Raw genomic sequence first — 19,889 nt, 5'->3', positions numbered from 1 at the left:
CCTGGGGGGCTGTGCATCGCAGGCTAGCTTTCGCTGGAAGTGAAGCCCAGGGCCTGCCCAGGGCAGGGCCAGGGCTGGGAGGACACCCAGAGTGGGCAGACTTGGGTTGGCTCCCAGCTCTGCCACCAGCCCCTGTGTGGCCTTGGCCAGAAGACTTGGTCTGAACGTTTTCACCTGTGAGATGGGCTAATAGTAGTGAGCTGTGGGCAGCGGACAAGGGGCTGCGTGCAGAGCCCTGGCCAGCTGCTAGTGGTGGCCACTGCTGCTGGCCCTCCCCAGCTCCCCAGGAGCGAGGGTGAGAGGCCAGGGCAGTGGTATGGCCTGGTTCCCACTTCCTTCAGTGGTGGCCCTTCCAGCACAGGATGGTGGCCCTCTGGGCCCCTCCTTCACTAATCACGAAATGCCGCACTTTCTCAGAGCCTCTGACTGCCCCCCACCCCCGAGCATAGTAAAGACGTGGACCCTCTGGGATGTGTCCTGCAACCTCCAGAGAATAGAAAGGGTGCTGCCTTCCACCCTCACTCAGTTCCCCCCACCTGGGACCCCTGGGCTGAGCAGGCAGGACCCACTAGAGGTCAGGTATGGGGCCGAGGCCTGCTTCAGACCCCGGCCCTGACACTCCCTGAGCTGTAGGTTCCTAGCCAGACAGTGGCCTCTCTGAGCCCCAGGCCCTCATCCCCAAGGGAAATTCAGGGGACATGCCAGGGGTGATTGCTAATCCGAGGCTGGGGCTTCTTACTAGCTCTGGGAAGATGAACCCTGGGAAGATGGTTCCCCTTGATTGGCCCTCTGGAAGCAGGACTTGGGTACAATTTAGGACAGCCCAGGGTGGGGGACCAGCAGTGGGCCCCATGTACTGAGGGGAAGGCCAGGACACCACCAGACTCCCCAGGTCCTACTGCCTCTGAGTTGAGGCCGGGACGGGGGTCCAGACCTTGAGGCTTGGAGCCCAGAGCTGCATGGTTGCTCGCTGGTGCCCCAGCCCCAGTGGGCTTCTCTGGCTCTTTTGGGTCCTGTCATCGAGGGATGCCACTTGCAGTGACAGTCAGAAGCTGTGACAGAGAACATGGCTAATCTGGATGGATCTCAGGAGGCCCTGACTCTGGGGGCTGGATGGGGGACACATGCCTCCCAGGAGGCCTCCCCCTACCTGGGGGACTGGCTCCAAGGCCCCAGTCCCCATATTTTTGCACTGAGGTTGGCAGCCCTGTGGGTCTGACACTGGCAGGCCCTGTGCAGAGGACTGCCCTGACACTGCATGGCTCTGAAAGGATCAGGTGCCCTTGGGAGCAGAGAGTGTCCTCCAGTAACTATGGTCAGTCCCTTCCCCAGGGGGCAGTGGAGGGGTGGGCAGGGGAAAGCCAGGCCAGAGGTGACCCTCTGTGCCACAGGCCTGACCGCAGCATGGTCTGCACCCCCAGCTCTGTGCCCTGCTTGCCGGCAGCCCTGACAGGAAAGAAAGAGTCAGGCCCGATGGCAGGGAGGTGCTGAGGCCCAAGTGTCTTTTCACACAAAAAAGCCCCAGGATCTTTGTCATCCTTCAGAAATGCCAACCTGCAAAGTAGCATTTGTGTTCTGCCTCCAGCCAATGGGAGGCAGACCTCTGCCCAGGCACCCTGCCTGACCCCTGCAGTGCCCCTTATCGGAAGGGGGCACCTGCAGGGTCCAGTCACTCCATTTGGCCCCACAGAGCCAGGGCAGTGACCCTGTCCACCCAGATATACAGAGGGAGAGAGCTGGGGGGTGGGGGGTGGCAGCCCTGGGTGCCGGACATGGGCGCTGGCCTTCAGGGGGCAAACCTGAAGTTTCCCAGGGAGTGTCTGGCTGGGGTACCCCCATGGGCCCCTCCACCCAGCCTGGCCTGCAGGGGAAGAGCTGGCAGGAGGGTTCCACAGTGGCGCGAAGGCAGCAGCTGCTGGCTGAGTGTGAGCCGGGGGAGGGGAGGGCTGCTTGGAAGGCCAGGGACCCCTTGCTGTGGCCCTTGGCCCACCCCAGGGCTTGAGAGCTGCCACCCTTAGCAGCAGGAGGCTGGGGCAGCATCCACCCCCTCCTAAGAGCTTCGAGGTCATGCATCTGCCCTTGTCTGCTGAGGAGAGCACGTGGGCCTGGGCAGGTGCCCATGTCGTTCTCAGGCAGTGGGGAGAGTGGCCTGGCTAGGGCTCCCTGATCAGGGACAGCTGTGAGCCTCCCTTGCAGGGGCCTGGCCATTGGTCAGCCTGGTCTTGGGAGCCCCCCTCTGTGTGTTGTTTCCAGCCCTCCCAGGGTTGGTCCTTGGTTCTGTTGTTGCTCCATTTTATGTATGAGGATGTCGAGGCTGGGGGTGCTGACCTGCCCAGTCCTGGGGCTGGTGGGCAGTGGAGTGGGCGACCCCCTCTGCTTTCTGGTTACCCAGGAGCACCTGTGCACAGAGCAGACACTCCCTGGTTCTGGCCCCTCATGGCAGGTGTCGTCGTGGAGGCCCTGGGCTCGTTCATCCTGGTGTAGGGGTCTGGCCTCCTCCTTCCGTCTCAGTGCTGAGAAGCGGATGGCTCACAGGACCCCACCCATGGGCCCCGGGCCAGGCCCTCCAGCCCGCAGCCCTTGCCCCTCCAATCTGTACACCACCCTCCATCTACTCTGTGCACAGCCACATCCCACATCCACATTCCGCGTCCCCGTGCCACTGCCACGCACCGGGGTCCTCTAGCCCAGGGGTGGGGTGGAGCTGTCTCTGTGTCCCCGGCGTGTCCCCATATGTCCCGGCGCCACAGGTTGTGGTGGCTCCCACTGTCCCTGGGACTGTGCCCACGTCAGGGTACAGCCTGATGGGAAAGCCCTTCCTCCCTCAGGTGGGGTGCGGGAGGCGAGGGACACCCTTTGGGAGCCTGAGGACCAGACACCTCCTGACTCAGCAACAAGCCCGTGCCCCGCTGGCTATGGGCAGGGGGTCCGGGCTGCCCAGGCCAGCTCCCCTGGGGAGCCCTCCTGGGCCTGGGCGGCGCTGAGTCCCCCTGCCCTCTGTGCAGCTGTCCGCAGGCCACGCACCGCAGAGGCAGATCCCGGGACCACCAGAGCCGGTTCCTGGGGCCGTGGCCTGCTCTCTTCGGGCTGTGGGGGCATTGACCGCAGCGGCTCCCAAGCCTGCCTCGGCCAGCAGGCCACGAAGGGTGGGGTACTCCTGGCCTCTCTATGCCTTGATAAGTTGGGGGTGAGAGAGGGATGGGCAGGGGTTCAGCTCCCTGGAACAAGGCCAGTCTGTGCTCCTCTGGGCAGAGCTGTGTCCTGAGGGCCTGGGCGGCCCATCTGAGTGTGCTCTTTCTGTGACCTGTCCTTGTCACCCTCACCCACCCAGCGCCCCCTTCAGCGCCCCCTCTAGCCTGGCATGCTGTGGTGTGTGTGTGGGGGGGCGGTGTGACAGGGTGGGTGGACTGCAAGGGGAGGGGTCATGCAGTGGAGGCTGGTTGGCTGAAACCATGACCTCGGTTCTGTGGGCCTAGACCAGCAATGCCCGGTGAGGGTCCAGCCCCTTTACTGGAACGGGGCGGCCTGACGCGGCCCCCAGCCTTCCTGACCAGCATCTTGGGGGGTAGGGCCCAGTAGGGCCCCGGGAGTTCTTCAGGGTGAGGCTCCCGAGTGCAGGGAGGAGCAGCACATGGATGCCAGTGGGATTCTAGCTGCGCCCAGGGCCCAGTCGGCCTCTGCAGAGGAAAGAGCCACTGGACCATGTTTCTCTGGTGCTGTGGGGTTCGGAGAGCCAGCCCATTCCTGGGGCCCCTCTGGTGTGCCGGCCGAGGCTGCTAGGCACCTGGAACTGGATAATGGCCGACCCACTAGACACTCTGTCCACCTGCCCAGAGTGGGTGCCAGGGATGGTCTGGGCCTGGTGGGTGTGGAGGACCGGCCACGCGATAGGCTCATATTTGCCTTTTTCGGGCAGGTCTGCACAATGTGGTGGTCCATCTGCCATTCCCAGCATGGATGGGGAGCATGGGAGCGTGGGCAGGGGCTAGGGGCCCCAAGAGGGGGCTCAGGGCAGTGTGGGGAGAGGCCTAGGCAGCCCTGCTTTTCTGCAGAGGTGAGTCCTCCCAGGCCTACCAGTTGGGGAGGGCTGGGGGGCCTTGAGGGCAGGATTGGGGCATGCTGGAGTCCAGTTGGAGAGGACTGGAGGGTCTTGGGGGCAGAGTTGGGGTGCGCTGGAGTGGCAGATGGTCTCCCCCTCCCAGGGGACATGCCAGAGGCAGGGCCTGCAGGTGTGAGAGCACATTTGGGGAGCCTGTCGCCCCTCCACCCCACATGCCACTCAGGGCCTCCCCTCATTCCCCCGGGGTGGAGGGCAGGCCCCTCCCCATCGTGCCCCTACCTTTACCCCCTACCTGTGGTGGCACAGCGGGCGGAGGCGGGCGTCCTCGTGGTTGGGTTTGTGTCTGTGTTTGTGCATTTTGTGTATTTTTAAAGCGACTCTGCAGCTGTGCTTGACTCAGTTACATTCTGAAGGAGCTCTGCACGCGGCGCATTGTGGGGTTATTTTGGGCTTGGCATTATTGGGAATTATTATATTCTGCGTCTGCAAGGAAATGCACCACCGCCCGGGGGATCATGGGGCTGAGGTGTCAGGGGGTACTTGCTGCAGTTTGGGAAGTGGCCCAGAGTGAGGTGGGGGCATCCCCCAAGGGCTGCCCCACGCTGCCTGCCCCTCACCCTTGGGTGCAGATGGCCGCAGGCCCTGTTCACAGCAGGTGCCCTGTGAAGGGCTGCAGGCTTGAGCTGGGGGCTGGGGTGTCAAGCAAGGCCCCTGGCAGTGTTCGTGGCTGTGGGGTGCTCTCAGGGAGCAGACACACAGATGGGTGCCAGGAGAGCAGGAATAGCTGTGTGGGGATGCTGGGACTCGGGGGGCCTCCCTGCCCGTACCCCCAGGGCTCCTGGCTGGAGTTGGTCCAGAACCAGAACCAGAGCCCACGTCAGACAGTTTCCCCAGACCCCCAGCACATGCTACTGTCTGCACTCACCACCCCCGCCGGGTGCTCCCCAGGTCCCCCATCCGAGGAAATCCCTCGAAGGGTTGCAGCCCTCTCGTAGACATGCCACCCCAGTCATATTGTAAGGGAAGACCACCCCCAGGCCAGTGAGTGGGGGTCTACTGCACACCCCACCACGTGTCACCTTGTCCCTGTCCGGCCCAAATCCCTCTGTCTGTGGCTGCACCCCCACCTTGTGGGATCTGGAGGGCATTGCTCAGTGGGCACGTGGCTCTGTGCTGGGCTCTGACCTTGTGTTCTCTGCCACACACTCTCCTGTCTTGTCAGAAAGACCTAAATTGCCCCCCTGCACTCAGCTGTGCCTTAAAAAGACCCAGATGGTGACTCAGCCATCCCCACTGGGCACTGCTCCTGGAGACCCACAAGGGCACTGGGGTGGCTTGGTCTTCTTGAAGCCCCTGAGCCAGACTTGCTCCCACAATGGGACATGGCCCGGTGGGCGGCCCCTTCTCTCGGCCTCTGGTGTAGGTCCTGTTTGTCCAGCCTGGGACACTGGCCCCTTTCTTAAGGAGTGGGAAGCTGTCTCCAGAACCCCTGGGCCTGGCCTCTCCAGTCCCAGTGTCCGTGACTGGCCACAGTGGCTTTTCCATCCTTTCTCGATGGTCATGATGCTGGCCAGTCCTTATCCAGGGTCGTCTGGAGTTTGGGGCACTCAGGGCTCTCCCAGGGTAGCCTCTCCCAGGCTGGAGGCTCCATCCTTGGCATCTCCTGCCCGGTCTGGGGTTGGGAACTTGCCTGGCCATGGCGAAGGGGCTACAAGGGACCAGAGGTCTGGGGGGCTTGTGCCCCTCAGCAGCCACGTGGGCTGTGATATGGGGTCACCCTCTGCCAGTGGTTTCCAGGGGACAGTGGCTTCTCTTGGTGCTTCTGACTCTCCTGGTTGGTCACCCTGAAATGAATGAGATGGCTCAGATGCTCCCCAGACAAGAAAGATATGCTGCAATGGGGAAAACCCATTCTCCTGGGGCTATGGTGGGGGACCAAGCCTGCTGGACAGCAGCCTGCTCTGGATGGGCATAGAGGGACACGGTGGTCAAGGACCTCTGAGGGAGCGGCTTTCCTTGGAGCCCTGGCTGCAGGAGGGTGATGTGCCCAAGGGCCAGCCGGCACACATGCTGCCCTTCGGGAGGGTGGGGACAGTTCTGGTCCTGCCTATGGGAGTGCTGGGGCTGCTCCCAGTGCTGTTTGCTTGAACATCCCCAGTGACTCACCCTCCGGATAAGCCACCCTTCTTCTTTCTTTTCTTTTCTTTTCTTTTTTTGCCCTAGAGAAAAAAATAAACATTCATGTGCATAGCACTTGATGGCTGCTGGGGCCCACGCAATCCAGAGGTAGGGAGTTGGGGGGCAGAGGGTGAGCAAGGGGGCAGGCAGGCCAGGGACATGGTGCCCTGGGCTCCCTGTGCTTGTGTCTGCTGCTGGCTTGACTTGCCACAGGCTGCGGGTGGAAGTGCATGTCGGGAGGACAGTCACCATGGGCAGGGAGTGTGACCTGTTGCCACCCCAGCTCCGTGTTCCTTGAGGCCCTGAGGGTCAAGGATTGATGACCAGGTGGAGTTGAGGACCTCAGGGGCCTGAGCAGGGGGCTCATGGAGACAGATGCCCAGGATGGCCCTTCTGTGGTCAGTGCCCACTGCCTGGGCAGCTGCTGTGCTCTGTGCTGAACTGGGGCAGCCCTTCCTCCTCCAACAGGCCCCCTGGGCCCTCTGCTCTCTGCTGGGCACACATCTGGGTCCAGTAGGATGTCAATGTCTCTCTTTGATCTTGAAGGAAATTGTCTCTTCCAGGTTTCTTGGCCCTGGCCTCCCTGAGCTATGTGTTCACACCCCCGGCCTCCCTGAGCTGTGCGTTCACACCCCTGGCCTCCTTGAACTGTGCGTTCATACCCTTAGCCTTCCTGAGCTGTGTGTTCACACTCCCGGCCTCCCTGAGCTGTGTGTTCATACCCCCAGACTCCCTGAACTGTGTGTTCACACCTCCGGCTTCCCTGAGCCATGTGTTCACACCCTTAGCCTTCCTGACCTGTGTGTTCACACACTGACCTCCCTGAGCTGTGTGTTCACACTCCCAACTTCCCTGAGCTGTGTGTTCACACCCTTAGCCTTCCTGAGCTGTGTGTTCACACCCCTGGCCTCCCTGAGCTGTGTGTTCACATACTGACCTCCCTGAGCTATGTGTTTATGCCTCTAACCTCCCTGAGCTGTGTGTTCACACTCCCAGACTCCCTGAACTGTGCATTCACACCCTTTGCCTTCCTGACCTGTGTGTTCACACACTGACCTCCCTGAGCTGTGTGTTCACACTCCTGACTTCCCTGAGCTGTGTGTTCACACCCTTAGCCTTCCTGAGCTGTGTGTTCACACCCCTGGCCTCCCTGAGCTGTGTGTTCACACCCCTAGCCTTCCTGAGCTGTGTGTTCACATACTGACCTCCCTGAGCTATGTGTTTACGCCTCTAACCTCCCTGAGCTGTGTGTTTACACCCCCGGCCTCCCTGATCTGTGCGTTCACACCCCTGGTTTCCCTGAGCTGTGTGTTCACACCTTTAACCTCCCTGAACTATGTATTCACACCTCTGCTCTGAGCCGCTTCAGCCTCCCTGAGACTTTGCCCCCTACCTGCTAGCTGATCAAGGCATTTCCTGTCTTAGAAAAGACAGACTCTGGCTCTGATCCCAGTGCTTTGGCAGTTAGAGGGGCAGTCACTCTGACCCCCACTCTGAGTGGGGGAGCTGGCTGGGCAGACCTTATGCTTTTGCAAGGAAGCTCATTGTGGCTGCTGCTGGCAGGTCAGCAACTGAATATCCCAGGAAAGATGGCTTGGGTAGGGGTGTCGCCAGGGCACTGCCACCTGCCTCCAGCCTGGCCCTCCCTGCTGCCTGGGTCTGGATCTGGGGGAGATTACTTTGTAAACACCTAGCAAGAAGTTGTGTACTGGCACGGCTTTGGGCACTGGGTTAGCTATGGGTTGCATGGCCGTATCCCCAGGGAGCCCCCTAGCACAGACTCGTTCCCCATGAGGTACATCCCCTACATAGACCTGGTCGCCACACAGTTGGTCTTGAGGCCAAGATTAACTCCCTGCTCTGTCTCTTGTGTTTCCAGTGTCTCAGCTTTTGATATGGGTGCTTATGCAACCATTGCTCTTCTGGCACAAAAGGTGAATTAATCTGGGGACGTTGTAGTATGTGGTAATGTGGGCTGGTGGTCTCCTTGCATTGGGGCTGCCTCTCCTGGTGGTGGGGCAGCAGGATTACAAGACACCCAGGGTGTGTGGGTGCCCGTGGAACCACTGGCTCATAGAGAGAGACCCAGAAGCCCCCTCCCAGGCCCGAGGCACTGGCCCCCATCTGGAGGCTCAGCATGTGCCACAGGGACGGTTTTGGAGTTTACAGGCTCTGTTCATGTGCCACGAGTCCCATGAGCGCAGCCTCTTGGGGTGACCTCACCTCCCCCCGTGGGAGACATAACAACAAATTCTGCACTAACCACAGCCTGTCTGACATGTTTATTCAGTTTGCTGCTGGAGATGAGTGTGCTACCACCCAGGATTTTTAAATGTTTCCGTTGTGCCGGTGAACGCTACATGAACAAAGTAGTGATGGAGCTAATCCCGCAGCAGCTCATGCACAACCTCAGATGTGCCAGCAGCCCGGGGGCTGGGGGCAGCTCTTGGAGGATGGTTTCAGGAGTGTGTGCTGTGACAGGGCTGTCCATCCTAGGCACAGCAAGACTGGAGGGTGCTGACGGCCGGGAGGGGGCCAGCATGCGGCAGCCCCTTGCCGTTCCCCTGACCCTGTGCCCTGAGCCTCGTCCTGGGCCAAGAGCTCTTCTGCTCACTGCACGTGCACCCTAGCTGGTCCGCTCTAGCTCTGCCTCCACCTTCATGCCCACAACCCCTGAGTGCTGAGTCCAGCCAGAGAAACAGCTCCATGGCCCTGTCTGTGTCTCCATCTCTGCAGGCAACTGGCCTGGTCCTTTCTGGGCTTTGTGAAGGTTTCAGCACTCTGTGGGGTTGGGGGAGGGCCCCCTTCTGCCCACCCCCGTCCTGGGCTGCCCCATGGAGCTGGGCCCATTCCTGTCCCTCTGCCTTTCCCTGAGGGTGGGGGCTGCTTCTGGTTTGCTCACTGCTCCCTTCTGAGCCCCATGTGCAAGCCTGACACATGGCAGATGCTTAACGAACGATGATGACCGGCAGCTGGGGGTGTGGGCAGGTGGGAGGAACACCAGCAAGGAAGGATGGCTGAGCCCGGCCCTGGAGTGGGGGCTCCCCACCCCCCCGCCCCCTGCCCAGAAATGTGCCCCAGGCCTATAGGCCTGGTAGCCCATGGCAGGGGCTGATTTGCATACATTTGCATCTGCACGTTCATGCTTCTGATTTCAAGGATTTTTGTGGTTTTAATTATTAAAAGTGGCCAAGAGTGGCCTGCAAATGGCCCCAGGTGCAAAGACTGGCTACCCAGGCATGTGGCATAGATTGCAAGCCCTAGAGGGCTGGCCCAGCCTGCTGTGGGCCAAAGCTGTGGGAATGGGCATCCCTCGGTGGGCTGGGCTGGTGGCTGTGCGGCTGTTTGCCCTGGAATCCGGCCCTCTTGTCTCAGTGCCAGGCTGGCTGGGGCCCTGCCTGGCTGCCACTCTCAGGCACAGAATCTAGGTCAGGCTGGTGCAGAGAGGCAGGGCAGTCCACTGGGGCCACGGCAGCCCGGGGCAGGTCCCTGACCTGATGATCTTGACGGGGGGTAGGGGTATGGGTATGGGGGTTCAGTCCTGGTGGGGGGTGAGGAGGGAGGCAAGTGGCAGGATGTTGCAGCTGAGGGTGCCATTGGCAGGGGTGAATGGGGTCTGTCTGCGTGGGGCAAGGCACCTAGGGTGTGGATGTGGCCCTTCAGACAGAGCCTTCCAGAAGCCCCCGTCCCTCTGGCTGTCTGTGTCCTCCATTCCCTGCCACCCACCCCGTCATTGCCCGAGTCATCCCGTCCCCCCACCTCCTCCCACTGGTCCATCTGTGGCCCTGGGGCTCTGGCTGCATTCTGCTCTGCACAAGGACTGGAGCTGGTCACCAGCACTGGGCCTCAGCTCCCCTCCTGCCCTGGCAACCCTCTGGCCCACGGGCCTCTGCCGTCCTTGCTGTCCCCTATCTCCACGGACACCACGTCCATCCAGCCCTGCTGCTGTGTCGTCCTTGTGCATCCTGCTCTTCTGCCTAGGAATTTAGTGCTGTTTCCAAGCTGTTTGCTGGCTCAGCAGGGCTTGAGGGACCATGAAGCAGATTCATGCCCTGGTCTGGGGCTGGCATGGGGCTGCTGGGGGCAGTGGGGACGCCAGGCTTTGAGCAGCAGCCCCTGCCACCCAGGACCTTTGGGCCTGCAGTTCTGTCTGCAGCTCACCCATTACCCTGTACTTCTGTCCAGGTCTGGGGCTTGCCTGGGTCTGCTTTTTCCAGACATCTTCTCAGACGCACCCTTTGGAACTCACTCCTGGGGTCAGGGCCTGGGTCCTGGTCTTGGCTCTGCCTCTGCTTAGCTATGAGCCCCAGGCAAAATGTCCGTGCCTCAGTTTCCCTATCTGAAAGCAAAGAGGTTGGACCCGGTGGCCTCCGGGGGCCCTTCTAACTCAGACATTCTGAGGAGCAGAGTGGAGGATGCCCCGCAGTGCTGGTGGACTCATGGTACAGCCTGTCTGAGGCTGGGCTGCAGCTTACTGCAGCAGGTCACTGGAGAAGCGTTTCCTTGGAGATTTATGTAGGACGGAAGTCCGGAGACAAAATCTGAGGTGCCCTGTGGAGGTTTGTGCGGTTGCAGATCTGCTCTACTCCACTCATGAGGAGGCGACTGCTCATAGCCTCTTGTCCCGGGAGGCTGTCAGGCAGAGTGGCTGCTCCCCAGGCACTGGTCAGGGCCCGTGGCCCTGAGGATAGTAAGGCGGTGCTCCTGGGCCCTCCCCATACAGTGGCCACCAAAGGGGACAATGCAGTGGCATCTTCGGTACCTGAGGCCTGGCCCCAGCTGTGCCCCTTGCCCCCTCACTGCCCTTCAGGCCTTTCTCTGAGCCTCATCTGGAGGCCCTTCAGAACTGCTGGCCCTCCCTTGGTTTACAGACAGGGAAGCTAAGGCCAGAGGGGCAGTGGCTTCATGGGTCACACAGAGGTCGGACAGAACAGGGAACTGGGGTCTCCTGACACCTGGTTCTCCGTGTGCCTTCTCCTGTCTCCAGTGGTCTTTGCTCTCCCTCCCTCCCTCCTGGCCTGGTGGTCAGTCTAGGGGACGCAGTGCTTCCATTGGCTGGTGGATGGCTGTGGGGTTTGGGCCAGGCAGGGAGGGACAGCCAGTGAGTGGTGGGGGTTGTACTTCCTGTCTAGGCCCGTGTCCCTGCCCCTCTGTTTCTGGGTCTCCACCAGGGGTCTTCTGTCCCTCTTTTTCCTTTGCAAATACCATTTTGTTCATCCCAACACAGGTTGTGCACAGCAGCACTCTCACCAGGCCCTGGGCGTGTGTATGTGAGCACACAGGTCCTGCAGGTCCCCACACGCCAGGAGGAGCCCAGGCCTAGCTGGGACCCCATGTGTTGGGGTGCAGTCTGGCCTTCTCCTGGTGATGTTTGAGAACCAAAGGATGGACCCAGTTGGAACTCATGGCCAGATCCAGCCTCACCTTGGCCTCTGCCTAGTGTTTTAGATCTGGACGGCGAGGACCCCGTTCCAGGGAGTGGAGGTGGATGGTGCCCTGGGTCCTCTGGGGGTGCTTCGACAGGCAGGCCCCCTGTGCTGAGTATATAGGCCTGGGCTCTGTCCCTAGGTGAGGGAAGCCCTGCCCTTGCAACCCCAGGTCAGAGCTAAGCCCTCTGCAGAACCTTCAGCCTCAGGCAGGGAGTGGGCACGGGCAGGTGGCCAGAAGGAGGGGAGGGAGCTGGTGGTGGGCTGTGGCAGCTGGAGGCTGTGGCAGCTGGAGGTGTATGCCCAGCAGGAGGAGAAGGGCCTGGGAGGGCAGAACTTGGGCTCCAGAGCACGGAGCACGAGCTCTGCACCCCTCCAGGAGGAAGGGCTCAGGCAGGGCCCCAGGCACCCCCACCCCACCTGAGGGTATCTGTGTATTCCGGTCCCGTTCTTCAAACAAGAACAAATTAGACTCCTGGGGGCCCCACAGGCCCTTCTTCCAGACGCGCGCGTGCATCCCCACCCACCACCAGTCAGGCCAAATGCTCTCAAAGACAGAATTTTGCTTAAATGCCCAGAAAGGAGATTTAGGAGATCGGAATCTTGCAAATTAACATGTGCGGCAGGCGGCTTTTAATCACCGCGGTGATCACCCGCCCGCCCCGCCCCTCCAGGGAAGTCAGCTCCAGGCTGCGCGGGGGTGGGGCCGGCAGAGCCGATGGATTATTCATCAGAACCTGAACTTGAACCAGAACCTCTCTTTGTCCACCCCAGGGAGCCGGCACCCCGCAGGGACCCCATGTCTTCGTGCCCCCCTCTGTTCCTCTCTCTTCCTGCTGCTCCCTGCCTCAATGTCCCCATTTCTGAGGCTTTGGGGCTACTGGCCTTTCTCAGGGGGGATTGTGTAAGGACACTTGCAGAGCTAGGCATGGGGTGCTGGACTGGCCCCTCCCTCTTTTGCTCCCTGGCCTCAGGCAACCTCTGGTGCTATTGTTTGGCCTGGTCCCCTCTTCTTGGCCCAACAGAGCCTACCTCAGCCTCCCCGGCTCCAGCCGGCTGTAGGACCCCCTCCTGCTGCAGTCAGCAGAGAACCTCCGTCACACCTGGTGCCAGATGGAGGCTCTGCTTCTCTCTTTGGGGTCTGTGCCAGCACAGTGGACACAAGCCCAGGGACCCTGACGGTGCTCACTGGACACATGACCCATGTGGACATGAGAGTCCCAGTGTCAAGTTCACGAGGACAGATCCCCAGCCCCGGCAATGGCCCCGTCCACCGAAGCCTAGGGTTCTGCTAGTGACAGCCATGGGAGAATGGCTGTCCCTTTAAGGGAGCTGGGCAGCAGCCCTGTGGCTTGCCCTGGGGAGGATCCAGGTGGTGGTGGTGACAATTCCTGTATCTCACTCCCCTCCACGCCTGGGGGTCTGGCCTGGCAGGAGGCAGTCACACCTGGGGTGGCGGCAGCTCCGAGTAGCCCCAGGTGCTCCCCCTCTGGCCTGCTGCCTGCCTGCCACCCCGAACCCAGTCTCCTACATCTCCATAAACCTCCCCGGGCCACTCCTACGGCTGTGGGCAGAAGCGGCAGCTTTCAAAACAGCACCCGAGGGACGAGGGACGGACGAGGGACGAAAATCTCTTTCGTTGATGTGGGAGATGTTATTTCTCTCAGATGCTGGATGCAGCAGGTTGAACCAGAACACACCGCAGGAAGAGGCAGGTGGCACTGGATCAGGATCGGTTGGGGGCCGCTCAGCACGTGCCTACCCCTAGACTGCTCCCCCTTGGCCCAGGCAGGACCCCAGACCCCAGGATCTTCTACAGGACCCTCACTGAGGGACATGTGGGGGGAGGCAGAGAAGGAGCCTATGAGGGGTTTGGATGCCACGTGGCCAGGGCTGTCACCAGGGGCTCCCGGACCCCCATCGTCACCATCCTGTACACATACCTGACCAGGTAGCAGTGAAATGTCACCCTAGCCGTCCTTGAAGCACTGAGCATTCTTGGGAGCCCCTCCTTGGAGAAAACTAGCCCATGGGGTCTGGGGGAGGCTGGGTGTAATGATCTGAGGGACCCCGTGGTCTTAAGGGGCTGCCAATGGGGGGGATGTTTTGTCCTTGAGGGGAGCGTGCTGCTACCCGCCTCTGGTAGGAGGGAGATCAGAGTAGCTGAGCGTGACCTCTGGAGCCACTGCTGGAGGAGCGGGCACGCGCCACCCCCACCCCAGCCCCTGAGCCAGCTGAGACCCCCACCGCACCCCAGCACACGCTGCCTCCCCTGCCCACCGCGGACCTGGACCGTGAAGGGTTAAGGCAGGCGGGGCTCTGGCGGGAGGGGCGGTCCCACCGGCAGCGGCGGGCTGAACACTCGGTGCTCCGGATCGGCCATGGGCCCGTGCTCAGGAGCAGGGACACGCGGGGCCAGCAGAGCACCCGGCCCCCCTTGGGCCACGCTGGTATCTGTGGGGGTGGTACCTGTGGGCCATGGAGGAACCCGGGGACCCTGGCGGGCTCAGTCGGGACGAAGGTAAGAGGGATCAGAAGGGGATCCAGGAAGGAGGCTGTGATCGCCCCAGCAGGGAGCCAGGGTCAGGTGCTGAACGGCCTATTGGTGACCCACCGGGCAGAGCTCGACCCCCTCCCCCCGGGGTCTCTGGGACATTCCCATTCCCCCAACACATACACATCCCCCTGTCCCCCACATCACCCCCCTCTGTGCTGGCATCTCTGCAAAAAGTGGTGACAATCCCGATGGGCAGTGGGGAGGAGTTGCCCCAGCAGAGCTACCAGTCCCCAACGTCCAGCTGGCCCCCAGGGGATGATGGCCTCAGTGTGGGGGGGTCAGATCTGGAGTATCCTGCCCTGGGGGACCTGGGGGCTCACCCGGCCAGTCCCCTCCCGCTCCCCTTGTCCTGGGCAGCGTGGTAGCCCTGAGCCTTGTCAGCACCCTGGACAGGGCAACAGCTGCCTCTCCCCGAGGAGCCGGTTCTGCCTGCGGAGCCCCCGGGGGTGGGGCTGAGGGTGGATTTCCTGCTCAGATCTGTTGCTCAGTCCTGACCTGGGGGCCCGGGCACTATCCTGGGCAGACCCCAGAGATCAACAGGGCTGGCGGGAGCCCTCTGAGGCTGCCCAGCACCAGCACCAACACCAGGGATCTTGGTTGCCCAGCGGCGTCAGGGCCTGTACCTGCGGGGACCAGATGGGGCAGCGCTTCTCAGGGTCAGGGGTAGGTCTGCCCCAGGGCAGCACTTGCTTCGGGGGCCGGGAGTGGGGAGAAGCAGAGAGGGAAGGGGGCCAGGGCCACGGCTGTGGTTGAAGTGACCACAGCCAGATGAAGAACTTCCTGATTAAGGACTGAGACCCCAAGGAGAGTACGGCTTGCCTTCAGACAATCTGTCCAGATCCTGGTTGTTTTGGGCCGAGTTTGCCTTTAGTCTGATTGGTGTGGACACGGGGGAGGGACTGCGCAGCACATGTGGGAGCAGGGACCTCCCTGCTGGCTACACTGAGGGGGAGTCCCTGGCAGCGCCTTTGGTGGGCTGTGTGACCACAGGCAAGGCACCAACCCACAAGGTCTCTTGTGCAAGAGAGGACCGGCGTGGGGTCCCTTCGTAGGGTGGTTGTGGGCAGAGGGTGCCCTGTCCGTGCGGGGTCTTCAGGAATGCCTGCCTGCTCCATACCCACCCTCCCTCCCTGAGATGCCTTTATGAATGGAGGACAGCATGACAGGTGAAGATGGGGCTGGTGGTGCAGACACCCCTGGCTTGGCTGAGCTCTTGTGCCACTCGTGGGCATCCCCACTTGATGACCACAGCCCCCGTGCCAGTGTGGGGCAGGGTTCCCTTGTCGGGTGGTCCCTGGGGAGAGGCTGGCCCAGCACATCCTGCCTACCTGGCCTGCAGAGAGCTCTGTGGAATCGGCAGCCTGCGCTGGTCAGAGCACAGGGTCAGGGTGTCTGCCTGCTAACTCAGGAGGGACTGGGTGCTGCCAAGGCCCAGGCTGCAGCCAGCAAGGGAGGAGCCCTGGTCTCAGGAGGGTGTAGGGTAGTTGCAACAGGAGCAGAGGGGAGCTCACCCCTCAGGCACCCACTGTCTGGGTCAGGGTCTCGGCTCACCTCGAGGTGGAGATGTGTAGCATGGCCCCGGGCTGCTGGGATGAGTGTGCTGCGCCCCTCCTGCTCCCCCCTCTGGGAGAGAACAGTCCCAAATGTGCAGCTGAGGACGGAGCAGATGGGCTGGAGTCTTGGGTCCGGCCCTCCATCTGTACAGCTAATGAGCGAATGGCATGGCTTCCATGCTCCTGGCACCTTCTCCTGGAGAGCCAGTGGCTGGGCCCTGCGGGAACATGGCCCTCTCCTGGGGCAGGTGTAAGTGAGGGGGATGCAGAGGGCCCTCTCCTGTGCAGAGGCCAGCCCCATGCTCCTTGAGGGCTGTTGGGGGCAGAGGCATCAAGGAAGGGATGAGTAATCAGAAGAGCCTGCTTCTTCCTGGAACTCTGCTTCCAACAGAGCGTACGTGGGTTTCCGCCGGCTGGACGGACTTCCTGTGTGGGAAAGGCCGGTGGGCGCGGGCCCCTCGGGTGGGGACACACACCCTTCCCAGGACAAGATGTTTCATTTGGCTCTTGGGCAGCACCCAGATGGGCCTCCGTATGGAGGGGACATCGTGCCCTGGAAGACCCTAGGATGGGGCCTGGGGGGCTGGATGGTCACACAGAGAGAAGGTAGAGTGGTTCCTGGAGGTCTTGGCTTCACATTGACAAGAAGTGGTCCCGGCCCAGGCAGGCCCCAACTCTGGTCAGCTGAGCTTCTGGGCTTTGGGAGCTCCCTGTCAGTCAGGGCTTGTGGTGTGGCTGACCCCGGGCCAGGTGTGGGTGGCCCCTCCTGAGCTCCCTCCCAGGTCAGCCAGGGGCATGCGAGGGGGGGAAGTCAGGGTGACACTCAGGGAGGCGCTCCTGGCCCAGCCCACACAGGGGAGTGGGAGGGGTGCTGCACAAGGCAGAGGGGACCTTAGGAGAGCCCAGCTGTTTCTGGACAGTCCTCAAGGCTCCTGAAGCCCCAGGGCTCTCGAGGAAGCCGCCCTGGCCAGAGAGAGCGGCCGGGCCCGGGGATGAGTCCTTGGGCTCAGCCTTCTTCTGTTTCCTGTTGGCTTCATGGCTCTGTGCCCGCTGTGCCGGCGGCCGTCCAGCATCACCAGCTGCCGCCGGCCTCCTGCGCAGGCCCAGGTGGGTGTGGGGTGGGGACAGGGCTGGTTCGCCCGATGCAGGGGGACCCCTCCCTCCACACGCAGGAGCTTCCTCTCCTCCCAGCAGGCAGGCCCGGCTCCATCTGGTGACTTTTCAGGAACATGCCCCCACCCCCAGAGCCACTGTGAGTCTGTCTCTGCTTCTCTGGCCACTCCTGGGGGCTCCCTGGGGGTAGGTCCGTTAGATAAAGGCCACAAAGCAGGGCACCTGCCTCCAGGGAGCCCAGGCCAAGGTGGGTGGTGATGGCCAACCTGCCCCTTCCCAGCCTCCACCAGGCCAGTGCATGGGAGCTGAGGGCTAGGGCCTGGGATGGGAGCCCCTAGAACATATGAACCAGGGCACCCATGAGGGCAGGATGCAGTGGACGGGCCATTAATAGAGTCCTGTCCCTGCATGGCTGTCCTCTGTGGTTAGTGCCACCTCTGTGGCTGAGCTGGGGGCTGCCAAGACAGGAGGGGGCAGGTCTTCCACTGAGGAAGACCCTCAGTGAGGCTGGCATGAGCAGGCTCTGGGCTCAGCTGGGCAGGCAGAGGAGAGCAGGATGTTGGGACCCCACCGTGCTGAAGATCCTGGGTCTGCTCAGCAGCCTTGGTGACCGTGTGGTGCCTACTGCATGGGAAGGGACTTCTCCAGCGGGAAGGCGCTGGGCACCAGACACTCTCTCGCCCACTGTGCTCACTGCTGCAGGAGCCTGGGCCACCGTGTACTGCTTGTCCATCACAAATGCTTCTGTCCCATCACAACCTATCAGGTGAGACGCTCAAGTTCCTGCTGGCTTTCCCTCAGGCTGGGTCCTGCCGAGAGCTTGTGTCACCAGCTAGTAAGGGGCAGGCTGCTGTGGTACCCTGCCCAGAGGCGTGAGCACCCAGGTCCTCGTGGACGGATGCTGCAGGCTGGTCAGTCTGCATGGTGGATGGGGCTTGGCTGGCTGTGCGAGCCTATTCCCACCCTCTAGGAACACTTGCCTCCCGGGCTCCCTGGGGTCTGAGTGCACAGGCCTGGAGAGGGTGGGCTAGGCCAGAAGCAGCCTGCAGGGGCAGAGTGAAGTCCCAGCGGTCTGCCCCCCTGGTCCTCCTCCCTTCTGAGCTGGTCCACGAAGTTCTCAGGCTCCTACTGGAAGGCTGAGCCGTCTGCCCAATGGGGAGGGTGCTGGGGGACAGAGGCCTGTCCTGGCAGGTGGCACATCTACTGTGGACTGCCATTCTCTGCTGTGCCCCAATCCCTAGCCCTGAGCCCTCCACCAGGCTTGTCTGGGGCCAGCCCTGGGCCTTCTCCACCTGGCCAACCAACCCCAGGGTCTTCCCCCCTCTTGCAGACCTCTGGGCACAGTCACCCTGGAGTCCTGCCTGGAGAGCCGACTCATACTCCTTGATAAAATAAAAATAGTTGGGAGGAGGCGCCCAGACGCGCAGGGGGAGGGGGGCACGAGCTGCTTCTCAGACGTTTAAATAATCTCCGCCATATGTGTGTGGGCCTGTCCCTCCCTCCGGCGAGGCGCTGGCCAGGGGCCGGGCTGATCCCCCGTGGGTGCGCAGAGCCCGGTGTGGCAGGGAGCCCACTGACCCCTTCCTCTTCTCTCCCCAAGCGCAGTCTGAGCGCCTACTGCATGCTGAGCTGGCCCCAGGAGAGGGCAGGTGTAGCTCAGGGCCACCGAGGGGGAGTGGGGGAGCGGGGTGGGGGTGGGGCTGAGGACCCCATAGAGGTTGCTGGGCTCAAGCTGGGGGTCGGAGCCGGAGGAGTCTTGGGCTCCCTGTGTCCTGCTGTTGCTGCCCCTTTGAGTAGAGTGGACAGAGGAAGAGCTTGCTTAAAGATCCTTCAAGAAGGCAGACAATTGCTGGGGAGGGGAGAGCCTGGCCCGGGCTGTTTTGGGGGGTCTGCTCCCCATGCCCCAGCCCTGTTTGCCTGTGCTCAGTGAAGGGACAAGTGAGGCAGGGCCTGGGCCCCGCACACCCCTTGTGGAAGTGGGGCGCAGGACTTCCAGAGTCTGCCTGCGGTGTGTGCTCACACGGGGAAGCCTTTGGGCGTCATTTGTGGGTTTTGTGGGAAGAGTAAATTGATTTTCTAGCCTTCCTAGGGAAAAGGCGGAGCTGCTGACCTGCTCTGGCCTCTTGCGACTGCTCATGTGAGGACAGGGTCAGTGTCCGTTGTAGAAGCAGGAGCCGGTGCCTCCCAGCGTCCTGTTGGCAAGGATACTTCCCCCTTGGACAGCAGTAGCCCCTAGAGGAAGAAGAGAGTGAGGGGGAGACTGAGGCACAGAGACAGGCAAGGGCTGCACTCAGACTCTGCTTCTCGGCCACTGTACAGGACAGGCCATCCAGGTCAGCGGTTCAGCCCTGGGGCGGGGCCAAGCTGAGGAAGGCCATGGGCACCTGTCCTCTGGGGCATCTGTGTAGGGAGTGGCCCTGCCTGTTCCTGTCTGTGCTGGGCACATCCTGGCTCCGGGCCCCTCTGGGAATGCAGCTGGGGGCACTGGCACTGCTGGTGATGACCTCACCCTTGAGGCCAGGATGGTCAGTGATGATGGCATCCCAGGGGCTGGCTCCCATCAGCTCCTGGGGCTGGCTTGGTGGCCTTGGCACGGGGATCCCAGCCTGTGCTCACCCACATTTGAGTGTCTGATGTGGGCCAGTCCCAGACAGCATAGGAACAGAGTGGGACAGGACAAGGTGGTCTTGCCCAAGGTCCCTGGGGGTTTGGGAACTTGTCTCATCAGGCATCCGCAAAGCAGCCTCAAAGATCCTTGAAGGAAGATCTCAGGTCACAGGACAGAACCAGTAGAGGTGTGTGCAGGGCACGCCTGAGGGGATCCCTGTCCCCCACGGAGCCCTTCGGCCCCCAGCTGGCCCCCAGCTGGCCCCCAGCTGACTCGGCCGCCTCGTGGGCCTGTTGGTCAGGTGAACCCTGGCTCGAGGGCCCGGAGGCCACGTCTGCTGGCACTGGGGCCTGGCCGCTGGGGACTGACCTAGGGTGAGCACTACAGATGGAGT

The 19,889-nt window shown here is 62.1% G+C and overlaps 1 protein-coding gene across 5 annotated transcripts in view; it reads left to right on the top strand.

Moving 5' to 3' along the window:
• The window catches only part of PLCH2 (phospholipase C eta 2), a 65,058-nt gene that overhangs the window by 16,861 nt on the left and 28,308 nt on the right, over nt 1–19,889 (top strand). Inside the window, exon 1 of one of the 5 annotated variants that reach the window (XM_077891540.1) lies at nt 14,006–14,185. The exons of 2 other annotated variants lie outside the window; for them this stretch is intronic. In XM_077891540.1, the coding sequence (XP_077747666.1) occupies nt 14,143–14,185 (43 nt within the window). In that variant the 5' untranslated portion in view covers nt 14,006–14,142. Of the gene's footprint in view, nt 1–14,005; nt 14,186–17,529; nt 17,654–19,889 lie in introns of those variants that run through there. 2 more of the 5 variants (XM_077891542.1, XM_077891541.1) reach the window with 2 other exon arrangements.

The sequence above is a fragment of the Canis aureus genome, chromosome 3 (assembly GCF_053574225.1).
Source record: "Canis aureus isolate CA01 chromosome 3, VMU_Caureus_v.1.0, whole genome shotgun sequence".
Classification (NCBI taxonomy): domain Eukaryota; kingdom Metazoa; phylum Chordata; class Mammalia; order Carnivora; family Canidae; genus Canis; species Canis aureus.
The sequence above is the reverse complement of the archived record's forward strand: the minus strand, read 5'-3'. Positions and strand labels throughout refer to the sequence as shown.